This window comes from Channa argus, chromosome 1 (assembly GCF_033026475.1).
Source record: "Channa argus isolate prfri chromosome 1, Channa argus male v1.0, whole genome shotgun sequence".
In the NCBI taxonomy this organism is placed as follows: domain Eukaryota; kingdom Metazoa; phylum Chordata; class Actinopteri; order Anabantiformes; family Channidae; genus Channa; species Channa argus.
Window position 1 is genome coordinate 15389351 of NC_090197.1, and position 16763 is coordinate 15406113.

Sequence of the window (16763 nt, forward strand, 5' to 3'; positions counted from 1 at the left end):
CATTATACCTCAGACCTGGCTATCTGATATACTTTAGAAATAAATATTTAATATGATATGCTGTGCCAATGCTAGCAAGTCTGAACTATCTGTATCTGAAATGTACATGTTTATGTCGAGATGACTTTTCATTCTCCTGCTTACTCTGTGAGATTTTTGTCCTGCACACTGGAGGAAAAAGAAGCAATTAGGGGACCTTACAATGTATTTACTATGGTGCGTGTTTGTGTGTGTGTGTTTATGTTTTTGTGTGTGCAGGTGTAACTCCTTCATGGGGAACTCTGCTGCACCCAAGAAGCCTCAGTCCAAGCCTAAAAAGCCTCACCTGTCAGGTCACAAGGGGGGCAGCAGCTCCAGAGAACCCCAACCCAAAAGACTGGAGGATGTTTACACAGCACTCAAACAAGGCCTGGAGTGAGTGACTTATGCATGTAAACTGTGTACACACACCTGTCAATTCATAAACATATCAAAGTCAGTTCTTATTAATAGTTACTTTACAAATGGGATAGAATCGTATTGCAATCGTAAAACAAAGTATTGTTTCTGTTTACCGTGTAGTGAGTATCTGGAAGTCCATCAAACAGAACTGGACAAACTCACATCTCTGATGAAGGACATGAAGAGAAACTCTCGCCTGGTGAGAAACTAGTGCACACTCATCTACAGCCCAGCTTGTATGATGTTGATGCCTAAAAATAACTTAAGATGAATGTTTTATTGCAAAGGTGGAAATGAGAAGAAAGTTTTCTGCATTAACATTATGACACTATACCTTTGAACAATAGGCTTTGGCTGACGTTAGGCATTTCACGACTACCTTTATTTCTCACAGGTATCTGTATATGAAAGTAGCAAGGCCACATCTGAGCTGTTTTGCATCAATATCATGAATTCACACATGCCTAACACACATGATTTGCTGGTGTGTGGCACAGTCACACAAACTCTATATACTGTACACATGCAGAGTCACTGGAAAATGAGTTTAATAGGATCTTTTCTTGATGCCAGTCAACTGTAGTCTGCTTTGCATTACTTAAGTACCCTGGTTTTGCTGTCCTTCTTTACTAAGTGTGTGTTTGTGTGTGTGTGTTTTCTCCTCTAGGGAGTGCTGTACGATCTTGACAAGGTGAGTTAATGGTGGGGAGGTTCCACTTAATTCAAGTTTGGTGCATGCGGAGGGAATCTTTGATGTGGAAGGGAGGGAGAAAAATGGCTAAAGGGAGAAGAAATGAGGGATCTGGGACAGGAGTGGAGTAGTGAAGGGTGAGGGGATTGAGGGATAATGCAGGAAAGATTATGGAAGAGAAATTGTTGGTGGGACAGGAAGAGAAAATATGGTATTTCAAAATAAAAGACAACACACAGAATTAAGATTTTTCCAATCTGTGATATGGAAGTAGCTGATGGTTAAACATCAGTATAAACTTGCAAACTCTACCTCATTATTTCCTATAACAGGGCCATACAAATCATATTTTTATGTACCCACGTTTTCTCATCAAGATCAACAACTGTACATTTGGGCTGTGTCTGTCTTTTTGCAGCAAATCAAAACCATTGAGAGGTACATGAGACGCCTGGAGTTTCACATAAGCAAGGTAAGTACCGATGATGTGTGATAATATTTTTAAGACGCATTGTTATTTTGTCAATCTCTGTACCAGAGATGTTGTACCACTTCCTGTGGCAGCTTGGAGACCCTCTAAGTTCTGCTGAACATGTTTCATCTCAATTCCTTCTTTCACTTTAAGCCTCTCAGACACCCACCCAGTCTCTCTAAACCTCAATACTAGTGGATACAGTGTTTATAGTGTTGGTCAAGTTTATATACTTTATAGACTAAAAGACCTTTCTTATAAATGTATACAGTAAACTGTCCTTACCTAGCAAACTTAATACAGGAGGAAACTGTGAGCTCGGCTTTGTCCAAAGGTAACAAAAAGCACCTTGTCAGTTCACAAACATGCTTTACATTGTTTATTTAATACAAAAACTAAAGATTAAAAATAAAACAAATTTGCCAGTCAAGTGACAAAGCCTACTGTACTAGCACATTAGGCAATATGAAAAACTTTTTATTTATTTTTTTCACATTTGACAAACGTATTTTAACATGTTAATTAGAAAGACCTTGAGATGATTATAGATGTTTCCTCATGTTTCCAGTGCTAAACTGAGCTGCTGGCCGATTCTTCATATTAACAGCCAAATATGAAAATAGTACTAATCCTCACATTGAGCTCTTGAGAAGAAAACGGAAGAGAACATTTCCAACATGAGCCCAATTTTAGGAAAATAATTCTTTATTCTCTCATTTTGATAAACTTTGTGTCACTGTGTTTCCTGCTTTAGTTTATAAATTTATTTATCTTCTTGCCAGTTTCATGTTGCACTGTGTTTCATCTGATTTTTGCTGCTAGATCAGAATTATGTTCCTGCTCTTCTCTTCTTCTTACGGGTGTTGTTGCTCAGTTGGTTAAGAAACTGCTGATACCTTGTCTTGCTGGGATCCCAGCACATGCTTCACTTTGGTGCAACTGTGGCTCGGTTGGTTAAGCAGTAATCCATCAACTGCAGTCAGTGGCTCACATCCCTGTTGCTCTATGCATATTCCAAAATGTTCTTGGACAAGACACCGAACATGCAACACCTTAAGTGTAGCAGCCTGTCCACATGAGGATTTCAAAAGTATATCATTATTATTATTTTTTTTAAAAACCGATGTGTTGGTGTTATAGGGAGGATTCTAACTGCATTTATGTTTGGATCAAAAACTTACCCACCAAGGCTGAGGGTTATCCTATATCTTCCTTTGACGGCTCCTTCCATGTTGCCAGTTCAGGGCATTATTTCCCTACAGGGTTGCAGGGCTAGGAGATTTTTCTTCCACATCCCATTTTGTAGTGCTGTAATGGTCTCTCTCGCTGTGCATCAAATCAGACATGACGGCAGGCAATCAGAACACACACGCCCAAACAACAGTGCCCCTCCAAATGTAACCATGGTTACTGCAAGATAGACCCTTTGAAGTCTTGAGGAGCACAGAGGAGCCAGTATTGAGTGATATTAACCCTTTATATTGGCATACATCTTGACAGACAATACCCCCCCCCACACACACACACACACAAAAAGCAAAAAACACATACAATATGATTGAGAACAAAAACACAGTCTTGGACACATTTGTGGGACACAATGTGCTTCTGACAGGTTGAAGGTAACAGTGAATGTAGGTCGGGGCTGCTGGCAGGCTACAATGAAGAGTGATCAACAGGGTTCTTAAAGCTGAAACTAGGAGAGCAGAGAGAATCTGAGAGTTGTTTGAAAACAGACTCCTCTTTGACATAGCAAAAATACACAAGCGCAGGGCTTGTTCTGTCTATGAGATTGTCACAGGATGCAGTTAAAACAAACACCCAGACACACACTCAAAGCCTTTTACTCAACATCCAACATTATTCTGAAGCTCCACTGTTCTCTGCAGTTCTGTACAAAAATAGATTCAAATGCACTTGTAAATATTTGAAATAGTGAGGGAGCGTCTGATTTATCTTCCTAGGCAGGTGAAAAGCCTCAAAAGTCAAAAGCATAAAGTAAGTTAATTCTAGCTGTCTCTGTCTATTTTCATTCTTTAAATACTGTATATAGCAGTGCTCCTTTTCTGAACCCTTTGGCTTCTTATTTACTGACTGTGCAATGGTTTTACATTCTTAAACTGACATACTTGGGCACAGCAGACTGCAATTCTTCTCTGCAGCTTATTTGACTTTTATTTAAGTAGTAGAAGAAACATAAATATGATGTTCTACGAATGTTTATGCAATGTAGGTTGTAGGGGACTTATAGCTTCTTTATAACTTGTAATTTTCATTTGAAGTGAATTGAACTATTGGGGTACTAGTATTAAGTTAAACAGGGCAGAGGCAATGGAATAGATTAATGAATAAAGTTAATGTCAAGTCCACTAGCAACTCCCATAATGCCTATTGCCTACACACAAGAACAGGTCAATTTTCCAAATATCAGTCACAGCTATCGAGTGAGATCAATCACAGCGTATCTGGCTAATGGAATTGGTCAACCACAAAAGCTCTGAGGTCCGGAAATGCAATGACAAGCATGGACACACACAGACACACAAATAGAGCTGACCTGATGCTTATGTAAAGTTGTTTTTAAGTTAGGTACTGATAATGTATTTCTAATTAGTTCTAGTACTAAATGTGTTTATTCACTTGGATGCTTCTGTTGTCATGTCGATCAGTTAGAACAAGAAGTTGTAGACTCTATATTGTTTGTGTCAATTACTTGTCAATTAGGTGATTTATATGTTAGTGGCTTCAAATGTTAATTATTGGTTGGTCATCAATGTATGTTAGCCCACCCATGTCTACAAGAAGTAGTATGGGGCAAAACAGGATGACAGGAGACAAGTGGTTCTGATGGGCCTATGAAGAGGAGAAGGCTTTATATTTGTATTTTTGTGCTAACAACCAAAGTGATGACAGTTAGAGATGAAAGATGCTGCTTTGGTAGAGGGTTATACTGAAAACCAGACAAGTTTTGACCTGATCCAAGGGAGTAATGATGGATTTAATTTCACTTAACAAAACAGCTCCAGATCCCAATGGGCTGACACCTGAAGTTTGGGCAAATAGTAGTTAGTCATTATATTAGTATATTTTATGCTTTGCAGATAGAATATGTAAACTCTGAATATGTAAACTAAAAAAAAAGTAGTGTTGGATACCTGCAGCATAAATAAAACTGGAGCCATAAAAAGGGCTGCACATGCACTTTACCTCAGAGTGGGACAATAAAAACAAATCCTCTGTGTTTATCAGTCAGCAGCAATGTTCAGTGTCAGCTGCAGTGAGGATGGAGGTGTTTGTGTCAGGGCTGAGGCTCAAGCCTGTCCCCTTTGTCATGGGCAGCTGCTGTGAGGGATGACTTAGCAATCATCCATCAGCAAGTTGTTAATGTGTGTGGGTGTGTGTGTCATATCAGCTTGTTCTTTTGTTCCTCTTCAAGTTGCTGGCTGCCTGCAGATGTCCAAGCTTTAATTTGCAGACATGGGGGAAGCAGGTGGCACAATACAACCCTTATGATGTCCTGAATGGGAAAGGGTCTGTGGTGTGTGTAGCTGGGTTGGGGGGGGGTGTCTGGTATCAGCAAGGCATCATTAAATAGACGAGTGACAGAGATTGAAGGTGAGAAGAGGGGCTGCCAGACGCCTTCTCATCCCCCCAGAGAGAGAAATTCTGTGTGTGTTAATCATGTGCCAAATTCAATCTAAAATGAATGTCAATGCCTCATATGTGATTATTTATGTTTTGTTTTGTTTTTTTTCTTTTCCCTCTTCCTTTGAATGCTAATCTTGAGACCAACACACCCACAGAGTTTCCAAGGGAGGGGTTTGTGTGTTTGAGCTGTTTGATGTGGCCCGCCTGTTTTAATCTGCTTATAATCACTTGCCCCAACCCCCCCCCCCCCCCCCCCCCCCAGCAGAAAATGTGTGTTTGTTGTGTGTGTGTGTTGTGTGTGCCATTATCCTTCGATCCAGTATAATGGCCATATCTTAAGAGGATTTCTGCCATATCCTAAAATTCTTTGCTCATATTTAAAATCCCACTGTTGAAAGTAAGATAGATAGTAGATACAGTGGCAGTCTTTTAAAAACTTCAGTGATTATTAATAAAAACCAATAGATCTTTCTCTGACTGCGCTGTCAAACCATTATTATTAGTTAGTAGGCTTTTGTAAGACCTAAACTGTGTAACTGGCCCTTGATAGTGGTTGACACTGCATTGTCCTCATTCTAGCTTTATTTATATATTCCCCAATATAATCTTTCCCATAATCCCTTACTGGGTCTCTAAACTGCGCAGGTGTTTCATTCCACTGGGCTGTAATTAATACAGGCGTTCTGAGTCCAAAATACTTAATGTATAATACATTTACATTTAATATTCCTAAACATCTGGTAAACGTTAATTAGGAATGGTTCAGATGGTTTTTAGAGGATTCATGTGTCCGGTTTTATTGTGTGATGAAATAGCCTTTGTGGTTCAGTGGTAGCGCATTGGGTTGGGATGCCAGGTGTGGCCCCACCCAGCCACCAAGGGCTACTTTGGAGCTGTTCCAGAGCCCAGATAAAATGGAGTAAAAAGCCATGGCAAATCAACATGCGGAACACGATCCGCTGGCAACGCCTGAAGGGACAAGCGGAAATCCGTTGATTTGAGTTTCATATTTTGTGTTTGCGATTCAAGAAAAAGATTGCTAATCGACAAATATGCACTAGTATGAATCCACCAACAACTAAAACTTCAATGATAAACACATAATTATCACCTTTTTGAAAGTTTCAAGTTAATAACTGAGAAATTATAACCTTGTAAAAGTAGACTTTATGTATTGGATTGTATTGGATTGTACAGGTGGTCATAATGAAGTAGCCAGAGAATGTAGATTTTTCCATATACATCCATTGTTTATCTAAATTGCTCTTTTCTAATCTTTTTTTTGTTGTTGTTGTTTGTTTTGATTTTTACATTCAACAATCTTATTTGTTGTGTCTGTCTGTCTGCACATGTATATGTCCTTTTTATTACCTGTTTTCTTCTGTTTTATGTGTTTTGCCTTTTATGTTTCCTTTTTCTGGGGTGAAAAATGCCTGAGGCACAGCTACATGCTGATAACTGTCCTCTGGAGTGGAGCTTGGCTGACCTTCAAAAGGACATTTCCTTGAAGGCAGCAAGAAGCTATTTTAATTGGGGACAAATATTAGCTTAATTATCTGATAAATATGATTACTGGTTGCTGGAGAAGAATAGCCTCAATTTGTGACCGACCAGATTTGTTACAGAGGCACACAGTTTTCTCCAAACTAATAACTCATTGTAGTATACTACAATGACATAGTAATTCTTGACTTAATGAGAGATAAAGTTTAGTTGGTTGAATATGAAGAGAAATGTTCAGTTCAATTCAAATTTATTTATATAGCCCCAATTCACAACAAAGTCATCTTGCATACTTTACACAATAAAGCCAAGACTATTAAGATATATAGAGAAAACCCAGCTTTGCCCCTTGAGCAGGCCCTAGGCCACAGTGAAGAGGAAAAACTCCCTTTAATGGAAGAAACCTCCAGCAGAACCAGGCTCGAGAAAAGAAAAAAGAAAAGAAAAGAAAAAAGAACAAGAAGCAACAAGAAAACATTTGGGCAGGTTTGTAGGACCAAAAATGGACAGAGAGAGAGAGACAGAGAGGGAGAAAGACAACTATGGGAAAGAAAGACACAAAGTTAATTTTGTGCAGTGGTAACAATTAAACATGAGATGAGAGGAGAGGAGAGAGGAACAAGAGGATGAAAGTAGCTCCGTGCATCAGGGGGTGGGTCCCCAGCAGTCTAAGCCTATGGCAGCATGACTATAACTAAGTATAAGCTTTATCAAAGAGGAAGGTTAAGCTTAGACTTAAAAGTAGAGAGGGTGTCTGTTTTCTGAATCTGAACTGGGAGCTGGTTCCACAGTAGAGGAGCTTGATAGCTAAAGGCGCTGCCTTTAGATATGAAACGGTCTAATCGTAAGATATAGTACTATGAAGTCTTTTAGACATGATTGAGCCTGACCATTCAGAGCTTTATACCTAAGAAGCAGGGTTTTAAATTCTATTCTAGATTTTATGGGAAGGCAATGGAGAGAAGCTAGTGAAGGTGAAATATGATCTCTCTTGCTAATTCCAATTAGCACTCTTGCTGCAGTATTTTGGATTAACTGTAGGCCCTCTAGGGAGTAACTGGGGCATCCTGAAAGTAGTAGTCCGACCTAGAAGTAACTAGTAAGTAAATGCATGGACTAGTTTTTTTGGCATCACTTTGACAGAGGATGCTCCTAATTTTGGCAATGTTCTGTAGGTGGAAGAATGCTGTTCTAGAGATTTCCTCTATATGTGAGGTAAAGGACAAATCCTGGTCAAAAATTGAAGATTTTAGCAATAAAGAGGAGATTGGATATTGGTCTGTAATTGGCTAAAAAACCTGGGTCAAGACAGGTTTTTTTTTAAGTAGCGGTTTGATTACAGCTACTTTAAAGGCCTGTGTTACAAAGCCAGTTTCTATAGATAGATTTATGACATTTAATACGAAGCACTGCTCATGTTTTCCCCTGATATTTTGTAAACAAATGTGTTTTAAAGCTGTTGCTTATTGGATATGAACCAGCTTCATACCAATCAGACAGCTCAGAATAACAAGTGTGGCTTGCTCAGCTGCTGCAGCAGCACCACATACCACAGACAGACAAACAGGGCTGGGTCCCAGTCAAGAGTGGGGGCTGCTAAAGGGGGCTCATTTGTTTGAGGTCGAGTTGGTGAGATTGGGAATGGGTTTGTGTGTGTGTGCGCACCAAGACCAGTTGTTATAACAGAACAGAACCCTCCCAAAACAAACCACTTTCACTTTTTACCATAGACCCTCATGTGCCCACCTTCCACAGTAAAAAGATGATCTCCATACACATGTCAACGTTCACACGCATGCAGCCTGCTGCCACAAATATACCGGTGGTGTTCACTCCACATGTAAAGATACATAAACAAACACTCACGGAAGCTTTTAGGATGGCAGAAGCTAGAATGGCCCATTTTCTCCTGCTTCTCCCTAACGAGAGCCATAAAGAGTGCAAGACATCAATATTTCAGCGTTCTCGTCAGGCAGCCTGCAATATCTTCCCTTTGATGAGGCTCACCAGAGGTGTTTTGTTTTGCCCAGCTGCCCCTCCCATCATAAGTGAATTCAGGAAGCAAGAAAAGTAGACAGGAAAGTGAAAATCTGGGGGAAATTGCTTTAAGTGACTCAGCATTAATTCAGTTTTTTTGTTAATCTTAAGCAGAGTTGGACACCTTAATTTGGGAGAATATAATATACATTTTTTTAGTTAAGGAGTTCAGCCTATTTTGAGCCTGAGTTTGTAGAGTTCAGACCACACACGCACATTTGATTTGACAGATTACTGTTCTGCGTCAACATCATCTGAGCTTGATGATTTCATTCCAACTCCAACAGCTCAGCTCACATTAAGGCAGCGGGACGTCAATGGAGCCATTCCCACTCCCTGTGCGTTTGGGAGAGCTGATGCTGGTGTTGCCAACTGGAGTTGGGCAGACGTCTGAGCTCTAAACACCGTCTGTTGTTGTTCCTCCACTATGGGACTGTTGCACTTGGGTTGCGGGCTTCAACAGCTCAGGCGTCTGCCACTGGAGGATACAGTTACACTGATGCAAACCAGCTGTTTCTGCTCACTCTGTCAGTTCAGCCCTTTTTACCTGGTCATGTCTTCTGTCTTTTCCTGTACCTTTTGCTCTGTAATTTCTACTTAGTCACACCAGCGGCTGCTATTTACACCGTTTTTCATGTGTTTCATCAGTGTTGTGATGAAAGAAGCTGTGATGGATATCATAGATGAATCCCATTGAGATGTGAACGATCTAGAATAATTTAGAGGAAAGCTGGACGTTTTGGGGGTTTTGCTTTCTGCACAACATACAGACAGTTTCAAACTTGAATGGCCCGCTTTGTTTTATTAGTGTGTATGTTTTTGTATTATGCATATGTCTGTGCACTAATTAAAGGGAAATCATGCATGTTTATTAATGGACTTGCATCCTTCTGGAACATTTATTAAAGATGGATGGACTCTGTGTGTATGCATTCAGGTGGATGAGCTGTATGAGGCCTTCTGCATCCAGAGCCGCCTGAGAGATGGGGCCAGCCGTATGAAGCAGGCCTTCTCTTCCTCTCCCTCCACTAAAGGCACCAAGGAGAGCATTGCAGAGGTCAACCGGCGGTACAAGGAATACACTGAGGTACTGGGATAGAGTGGTGTATGAGGCACAATAGCAAGGATCTACAAAATCTCCAAGTCTAATCAATAAATTATACATCATAAGGCTTCAAATGGAGAGGTAGTATTCTTAAAAAATGTAACAGCTTAGACACAATTAGAATAACTGAACATTGGCTCCATACACACAAGGATTTTATTAATCCTTAATTCTAATATTATGCAATAAACAGCAACAAAAAACAGCTATACAGATTGCTGCTTATACTTATTGTAAACACTGATATGTAAAGTGTGATATTTTTAGAATTTAGAATGGCCCTTCTGAGGACTTAGACCAGCCATCCCACCTTCCCTGCTGCTTAGTCATGTCTGGCCTTGTCAAAGTCCCTCCAGTTGACCTCATTAGCTATTTCTGTTAATTGTGTGTGTGTGTGTGTGTGTGTCTGTGTGTGTGCGTCTGTGTTTGTTATTTTGTGTGACAAAGTGTTGTTTATGTGACCAGTCTTATTTTTCTCTATTTGCATCCACAGAATATGGGTGCATTTGAAACAGAACTGGAGAACCTGCTCGGGGAGTTTCATATCAAGATGAAAGGTGAGAAGAGAAGACTGACAAGTAGTGTACCAATTCACACGTTACTGATTTCTGAGGCAAGAGGTATTAATTGTTCCCAATATTTTGATCACGAGATGACGATAATCGTTACCAGCATCCTGTTCAGTGTTTTTCGGTTTTGTTTTCAAGCTCATCATGCACCAAATTATCTTAAGCCTTAACGGCTTCAGTACTACAACAGGCAACATGTCTGTCAAAAGCCTGTTTGGTACTATTCAATAAATGAATTGTATTAGTGACTGAAAATTCCTCCTTCACCCAGCAAAATGCTAAAATCAGTAAAAACATACATGGCTCATAGTAATTAATCATATCTTTTTTCAGGCTCTCATGTTCACATTTTCGTAAATCCATTTCCTCTTTCTCACAGGTTTGGCAGGTTTTGCGAGACTCTGTCCTGGAGACCAGTATGAGGCAAGTTTATGTGTTTTAAATTGTGTGAACTTTTGCAAAACCATGGACCATGATTTAGAACAGAAGGTGATTTGTAATTTTAGTTTAGTTGTCACTTTTGGGTTGCAGCAGGAGACAAGGCAGTATAAGAAGTATTCATCTTGTTCTCCATTGTTCCTTCTAAAAAAGTATTAAGCCACATTTTGTCCTGTCTGACTTCAGGCCTATTTGTGTAAGTTTTTCCTCTAGATCTTTATGCGGTATGGTCGTCAGAGGTGGAAACTAAAGGGGAGGATTGAAGTGAACTCCAGACAGAGTTGGGATGGAGATGAGATGATCTTCATGCCTCTCATCAGTGACCTAATAAACATCAAGGTACTATGGAAATCCAGACACTTAAGCTTTGTGACTAAAATAATATGCTTCAGTAAATGAAATCAGTGCAGGGTCAAGGAAAGAACACAGAGAAATCCAGACATATACCATGTTTACACTGCACATTAGAAAGTAAACTATTGCTGAATCACTTAGTTGGTGGACAGAAAATTAACAAGCTGCCTTTTTCATTTTTTTTTTCTTCAATTGACTGAATAATTAACGAGAAGGTAAAAGATGATAATACAGGTTATATACATAGTGTGTTTTTTTAAAAAAAAAATAAAAAGCTTGTTTTTGGGCCAATCAGGTGACAGAGTTGAAGGGTCTGGCCACTCACATGCTGGTGGGCAGTGTTATCTGTGAGACCAAGGAGCTGTTTACTGCCATGCCTCAGGTGGTAGCTGTGGACGTCAACGACCTGGGGACCATCAAACTTAACCTGGGGGTCACGTGGTAGTAAGTAGACAAACCTACTTTCAAATTACTTTATATGCTGTCAATTGTTTTTCTGTTTCTATTTATTTGCTGAGAGGAAACCTTGAAGATTCAATGAGTAGTAACACTTGAGCTAAATCAAAATATTCAAGCATATTCAAGTAAAAATTCTGCATATAATTAGAGGCTTGTAAAGACACATTTTAAAGTTATCACTGCTCAGTTACACTGTTGTGAAAAAAACTTTGATCTGCTCTTTGATTAAAATACTTACAAACTGTTTTTTTGTGGTTGTTTGTTTTTGCAGTTGTAATTTTAGTGGCTACATGACTTGTAGTTTCCTGCCACCTGGTGGAGAGTGGGGCCATTGCAAAAATAAAATAACTCCTTCACTGTGACAGCAAATGCATTAATTTGCTTGGGGTTGTGTGGTTAAATTATCTGGAGCAAACACAATAGGTCCGATGTTTTAATTTCTCCATCCAGCCCCTTCGATGTTGAGGACCTGACTCTTTCATCTGGTAACGTGAGCAAAGCCACCGCTCTCCAGAGACGAGTGTCAGTGTACAGCCAGGGCACACCAGAGACCCCCACCTTCCAGGACACTTCCTTTTTTGTGAGTCAGATTTGCACATTGGTATGTTTTGGGCGCAGCAGTTGTTGTAGTGATGACTTCTTACCACATTCTTGGATCCTTGCACACTTATCTGAGTATTGTCCACATGGTGCTTTAATGACTATGCTGATAATAGACCACAATGTTTCTGGTGATGCATCACGCTAATATAAGCAATGAATAAGCCCTCCCCCAAACTAACCCTCCCATACGTGTGTCCCTGCTACCCTCCCATCTTTTGCATATCCACATAAAACCCCTAACCCATGCTGTTTATCTGTCCCTCCTGCATCCCTCTCATCTGCCCTCACTCAAATACCCAACACTTTGTCCTTTTTGCCTGTGCATTGTGTAAAGAAGTGGCAGCCATATCCTGTGGAGCGTCATCGCCTCTCCTTCCTGCACATGCTGCGAGACACCCTGCTAGACAAGCTAAGGCGCAGTCGCTCGTTTGGTGACCTGGCCTCACTCCGGCCAAGGCCCAAATCCAGTCTGGAGGTTTATGTGAGTGTGCTGTGGCCCCTCCACCCTCCTGATCCTCTTGTGTGCTCCCTGCCCCACTCACATGATGGAGACATACTCTGTGGACACACATGGGCTTGTCCACTCCATGTCTGTGGGCTGATGTTTGCATGTTTAATTGCATGACATGCTTTAAGCTGTCTATATTCTTTTTTTTTTTTATCTCTTCAGATTTGCATTTCTTAATTGAGAAATCCTACATTCCTGGTTTCTGGAATTTAGAAAATTATGATTCAGCTATGTCTGTCATCTTTTATCCATTTCAGACCACTTTATCTTGTGCCTGCACACATTTCAGGCTTTTTCCCAGTCCTCATTTTGTGAATTATTTTATAATCAGTATTTATTCTCTTGTCTTTCTTTTAGTCCACTCTACCAGATGATGTTTTTGAGAATGGTAGCTGTGGTGTGGCAGAGTGCAAGCGTCTCTCCTTCACCTTCTCCGATACCTCTGGTTCCACTCCCAGCCCCAGTCCAGCTCTGAGCTCCCACTCCCCCCGCCAGTCCAACCCTGAGATCACAGTCACTCCTCCACAAACAGAACCATCACCTACACAAATCCTCCCGACAAGAGAGGACTCCATCGTAGAGGAACACTTGATAGAGGAGGAGGAGGACGATGATGATGGAGAGACGGGCAGTAGAGGAAGTGGAGGCACCAGCACCAGCCTTGCCAGTGATGAAGCTGAGGTGGCGGAGGACTCGGAGTGGGAACGCACAGAGTCCCAGCGAAATTCAAGCTCCAACTGTGGTTCAGCTGCCGCGTCCTTGTGTTCTGATGGCCACCTGTCCACAGTGGCTCCTGAAGATGTTTTTCTAGACCACACAGATGAACTGAAACCTGTTGAACTTGACACAGAGGAGGCAGGAAGCCTGACCAGGCAGCTGGTGAAGAGGCTGACATCTTCAGAGATTCTGCCACCCGGCAGGAACTCTGCGGAGGGTGGAGGAAGTCTTAGCTGGGCAGGCGAGGGAAGTAGAGCTTTTCTGGAGAGTAGTCTAGAGGAAGCCATCCACAGCCTGTTGATGAAGCTTGAGTCACTGACTCACCGCTGCCGAGAGCTGCAGGACCTTGAACAGGAAGTGATGCGCCTGGAGGACCTACTCAAGGTGACTGAACCCTTAATTTTTCTTATGTACACACATGGAGGATGTCAACACAGAAATGTTTTTGGTAATGGCACTTTCCTGCCCAAAGGGGTAATTTGTTACATTACATCAGTCTTGAATCTGTCTCAATACCAATTTTAGATTTGGCATTTTGTTTTTAGAACACAGAACCTCCAGTGTACTTTATATGGGGCCTTTAAAAAAATTAAGTAAAGATACTTATGTAGTGTAAAATCTTAAAAAAAATGATATAGCAAATATTTAGGGGCGGCTGTAGCTTAGTTGGTAAGGCAGTTGGACCACAGGCTCAGTGGTTCAATCCCCCGTCCCAGCTATATGTCGAAGTGTCTCTGGGCAAGACACTGAACCCGTAACAGCTCATTCCCATCCCCAGCTGTGCAGTGCTGGTCCATTTGATAAGGTAATTGATCACCGTGAGTTAAACTCTAGATCCAGTAATGAATCGAACTACACTAACAAAGAATGGACTCTGTTAGATGTATGTGATGATTTTTCAGGATGTGCAAGAAGAAAGGAAAAAAATGAACTCACTATATTCTTCGTTATGCTCAACCCCTCCTTGTCCACAGTGTCGTCTCCCAGGGCACAGGAGTCGGTCATCCAGCCTGAGTCTGACCGTGGAGAGTGCCCTAGAGAGCTTTGACTTCCTCAACACGTCTGACTTCGATGATGAGGATACCGGAGACGATAATGCCGTCCTTAGTATTCCCCAACAGAGATCTCCGCTTTTTGATGCAGATGGTGAAAGGATCGGGTAAGTGGGGGACAGATTTAATACTGTTATTTACTGGATATTACTGTTATTTATGGATATGTACAATTGTACTGCAAGATATTTGGAGCTCATTACAGTACAATACTCATACATTGAGTGATATTTAGTGTTTAGTTGGAAAGGAATTCAACATAATATTTTATTGGTAGCAAAAAACTGAAATCTTTCTGATTATTAAAGTAGTGTATTGTACTGTAGTATTATAGTTCAATTGTGCAGTGCGACGCTGCTTCCACTTGGTGGTGACTTTGGGTATCCACCTTTTTAGAGGCCAGCATCCAGAAGCCAGAGGACACCTGAGTGAAGCGCTAACCGAAGACACTGGAGTAGGTAACAGTGTCGCTGGAAGCCCCCTGCCTCTTACAACGGGAAATGAGAACCTGGATGTGGCCATTGTCATCCACCTGCAGTACTGTAACCACCTCATACAGGTAGAGCTCCAGCTCAATGTTTACAGTAACAAAGAGAACAAGGCATATTACTTCTAATTTTGGTTCAACTTGGTATTTATTCCTCACACACTGGCAGGTATTGACGAGTGGCATGGATGCATGGCAGCGCCGCAGTCTGCTCCTCAAGCTGTCAGGACAGACTCAGCTGTTAGAGGAGCTGGCAGAAATTAGTGTGGACAGACTGGGAGCAATTACATCCGCTGCTGATGGTGAGTACCAAGTGAAAACCAGTATGTTTTTGGGTAACGGTGTATCTACATGCATTAAAAATTATAATCCTACCCAAAAGACTTTCTGATTTGAGGTTTTTAGTGTCTGACGTTCTGTCGTGCCGCAATTTCTCAGTTCTCCCGGGTCTCGCTGGGTGTCCGGAGCTGATGACTCTGTGGTCAGAGTGCAGCGGGTCTGCAGGACTGTTCCACACCACATTAGACAGGGTGTTCCAGCGCATGAACCAGCGCTACACAGCAGTGCTGCAGGAGAAACACCCACACAGTGCTGACACAGGTAGGCTCATCACTGTTTTCTTATTCCAAACAGACCAGTTATTATGAAAAAAATAATTAATGCTGTGTTTCAGATGCATCACTTATTTGGTTTGTAATTTAGGAACCATTTAGACTATGTTTGTCAGGGAATAACATATCACGCACCACTATGCGACTATAACTGCAAGTGGTTAGAAACAATCTTAGAATACGGATTGATTTTATTTTTCTTCTGTAGTGATCAGTGTTGTAGTGGGTGAGATGGTGGACCGGAGCGACCTAGTGGTGCCACGAAGTCCTCCTTCCTCTGCACTGTCCCATGATGTCCTGACCGTGTTTCAGTTCCATAGCTACATCTTACAACATGAAGTTCAGGACATGGAAACACATCTGCTGCAAGTTGCCAGAGAGGGTGAGAAAAAGCTATGCTAACCAGTTGAGATTTTTCTTCCTGCAAATAATAAGACAAACTGGTTTTATCCTTGTTTTAAAGTTGACACATGTTCCTCATACACAGAGGTGTTTGCAGAGGCTCTCTGCAGCAGGGATTACTCTCGATGCCTAGCAGAGATGGAGGCGGTGCCCGTTTCAACCCTGTGGCCTAGAAACAGCACCCTGAGGGCTTTGGTATCCCTGCTCACAGCAGAGGACCCTAAGGTCAACAAGTCAGCAGCAGAATACCTCTCATGTGGAGCATCACACAGCAACTTCAGGACCAGAGTACGTATGTGTACCAATTATGTCATGTCAATTAGTCTTGCCATATGCTGACAGTCATGTCTCTGTCTACAGGCGATGGAGTGCTACACCCATATGTTGTCAGAGGCTGGAGTTCAGACTCAGAGGGCAGCCTGTTCAGCTCTCAGCTGTCTGCAGGTCTGTGGACTCTTACATTCTCCTTAGTCTGGACACTTTGAAGATTAGGCCTCTGTCTGTGTTCCTTGTGTCCATTTCTTTTGTATGTATGTACTGTAGTTTAGTGACAAATTGGCATGCAAAGAATCAAAAACATCAGACAAGGCAACAAAAAGATTAAAAACTGCTGATAAAGTAGTAGCTGCACTTTGGTGAGCACTGTGATAAACATTAATCAACCAC

General features: G+C 41.3%; 1 protein-coding gene across 6 annotated transcripts in view; it reads left to right on the top strand.

Annotated features, from left to right (window-relative positions):
- Window positions 1–16763, top strand: part of ripor2 (RHO family interacting cell polarization regulator 2) — a 58354-nt gene that overhangs the window by 38570 nt on the left and 3021 nt on the right. For 4 of the 6 annotated variants that reach the window (XM_067500539.1, XM_067500558.1, XM_067500548.1 and 1 more), the window contains exons 3-21: window positions 259–414; window positions 562–640; window positions 1109–1132; window positions 1551–1604; window positions 9730–9879; window positions 10391–10454; window positions 10846–10889; window positions 11118–11243; window positions 11554–11702; window positions 12168–12297; window positions 12655–12801; window positions 13186–13929; window positions 14520–14704; window positions 14994–15156; window positions 15254–15386; window positions 15523–15684; window positions 15904–16077; window positions 16183–16385; window positions 16458–16541. In XM_067500539.1, the coding sequence (XP_067356640.1) occupies window positions 259–414; window positions 562–640; window positions 1109–1132; window positions 1551–1604; window positions 9730–9879; window positions 10391–10454; window positions 10846–10889; window positions 11118–11243; window positions 11554–11702; window positions 12168–12297; window positions 12655–12801; window positions 13186–13929; window positions 14520–14704; window positions 14994–15156; window positions 15254–15386; window positions 15523–15684; window positions 15904–16077; window positions 16183–16385; window positions 16458–16541 (2971 nt within the window). The remainder of the gene's footprint in view (window positions 1–258; window positions 415–561; window positions 641–1108; window positions 1133–1550; window positions 1605–9729; window positions 9880–10390; window positions 10455–10845; window positions 10890–11117; window positions 11244–11553; window positions 11703–12167; window positions 12298–12654; window positions 12802–13185; window positions 13930–14519; window positions 14705–14993; window positions 15157–15253; window positions 15387–15522; window positions 15685–15903; window positions 16078–16182; window positions 16386–16457; window positions 16542–16763) is intronic. The other 2 variants (XM_067500575.1, XM_067500584.1) reach the window with 1 other exon arrangement.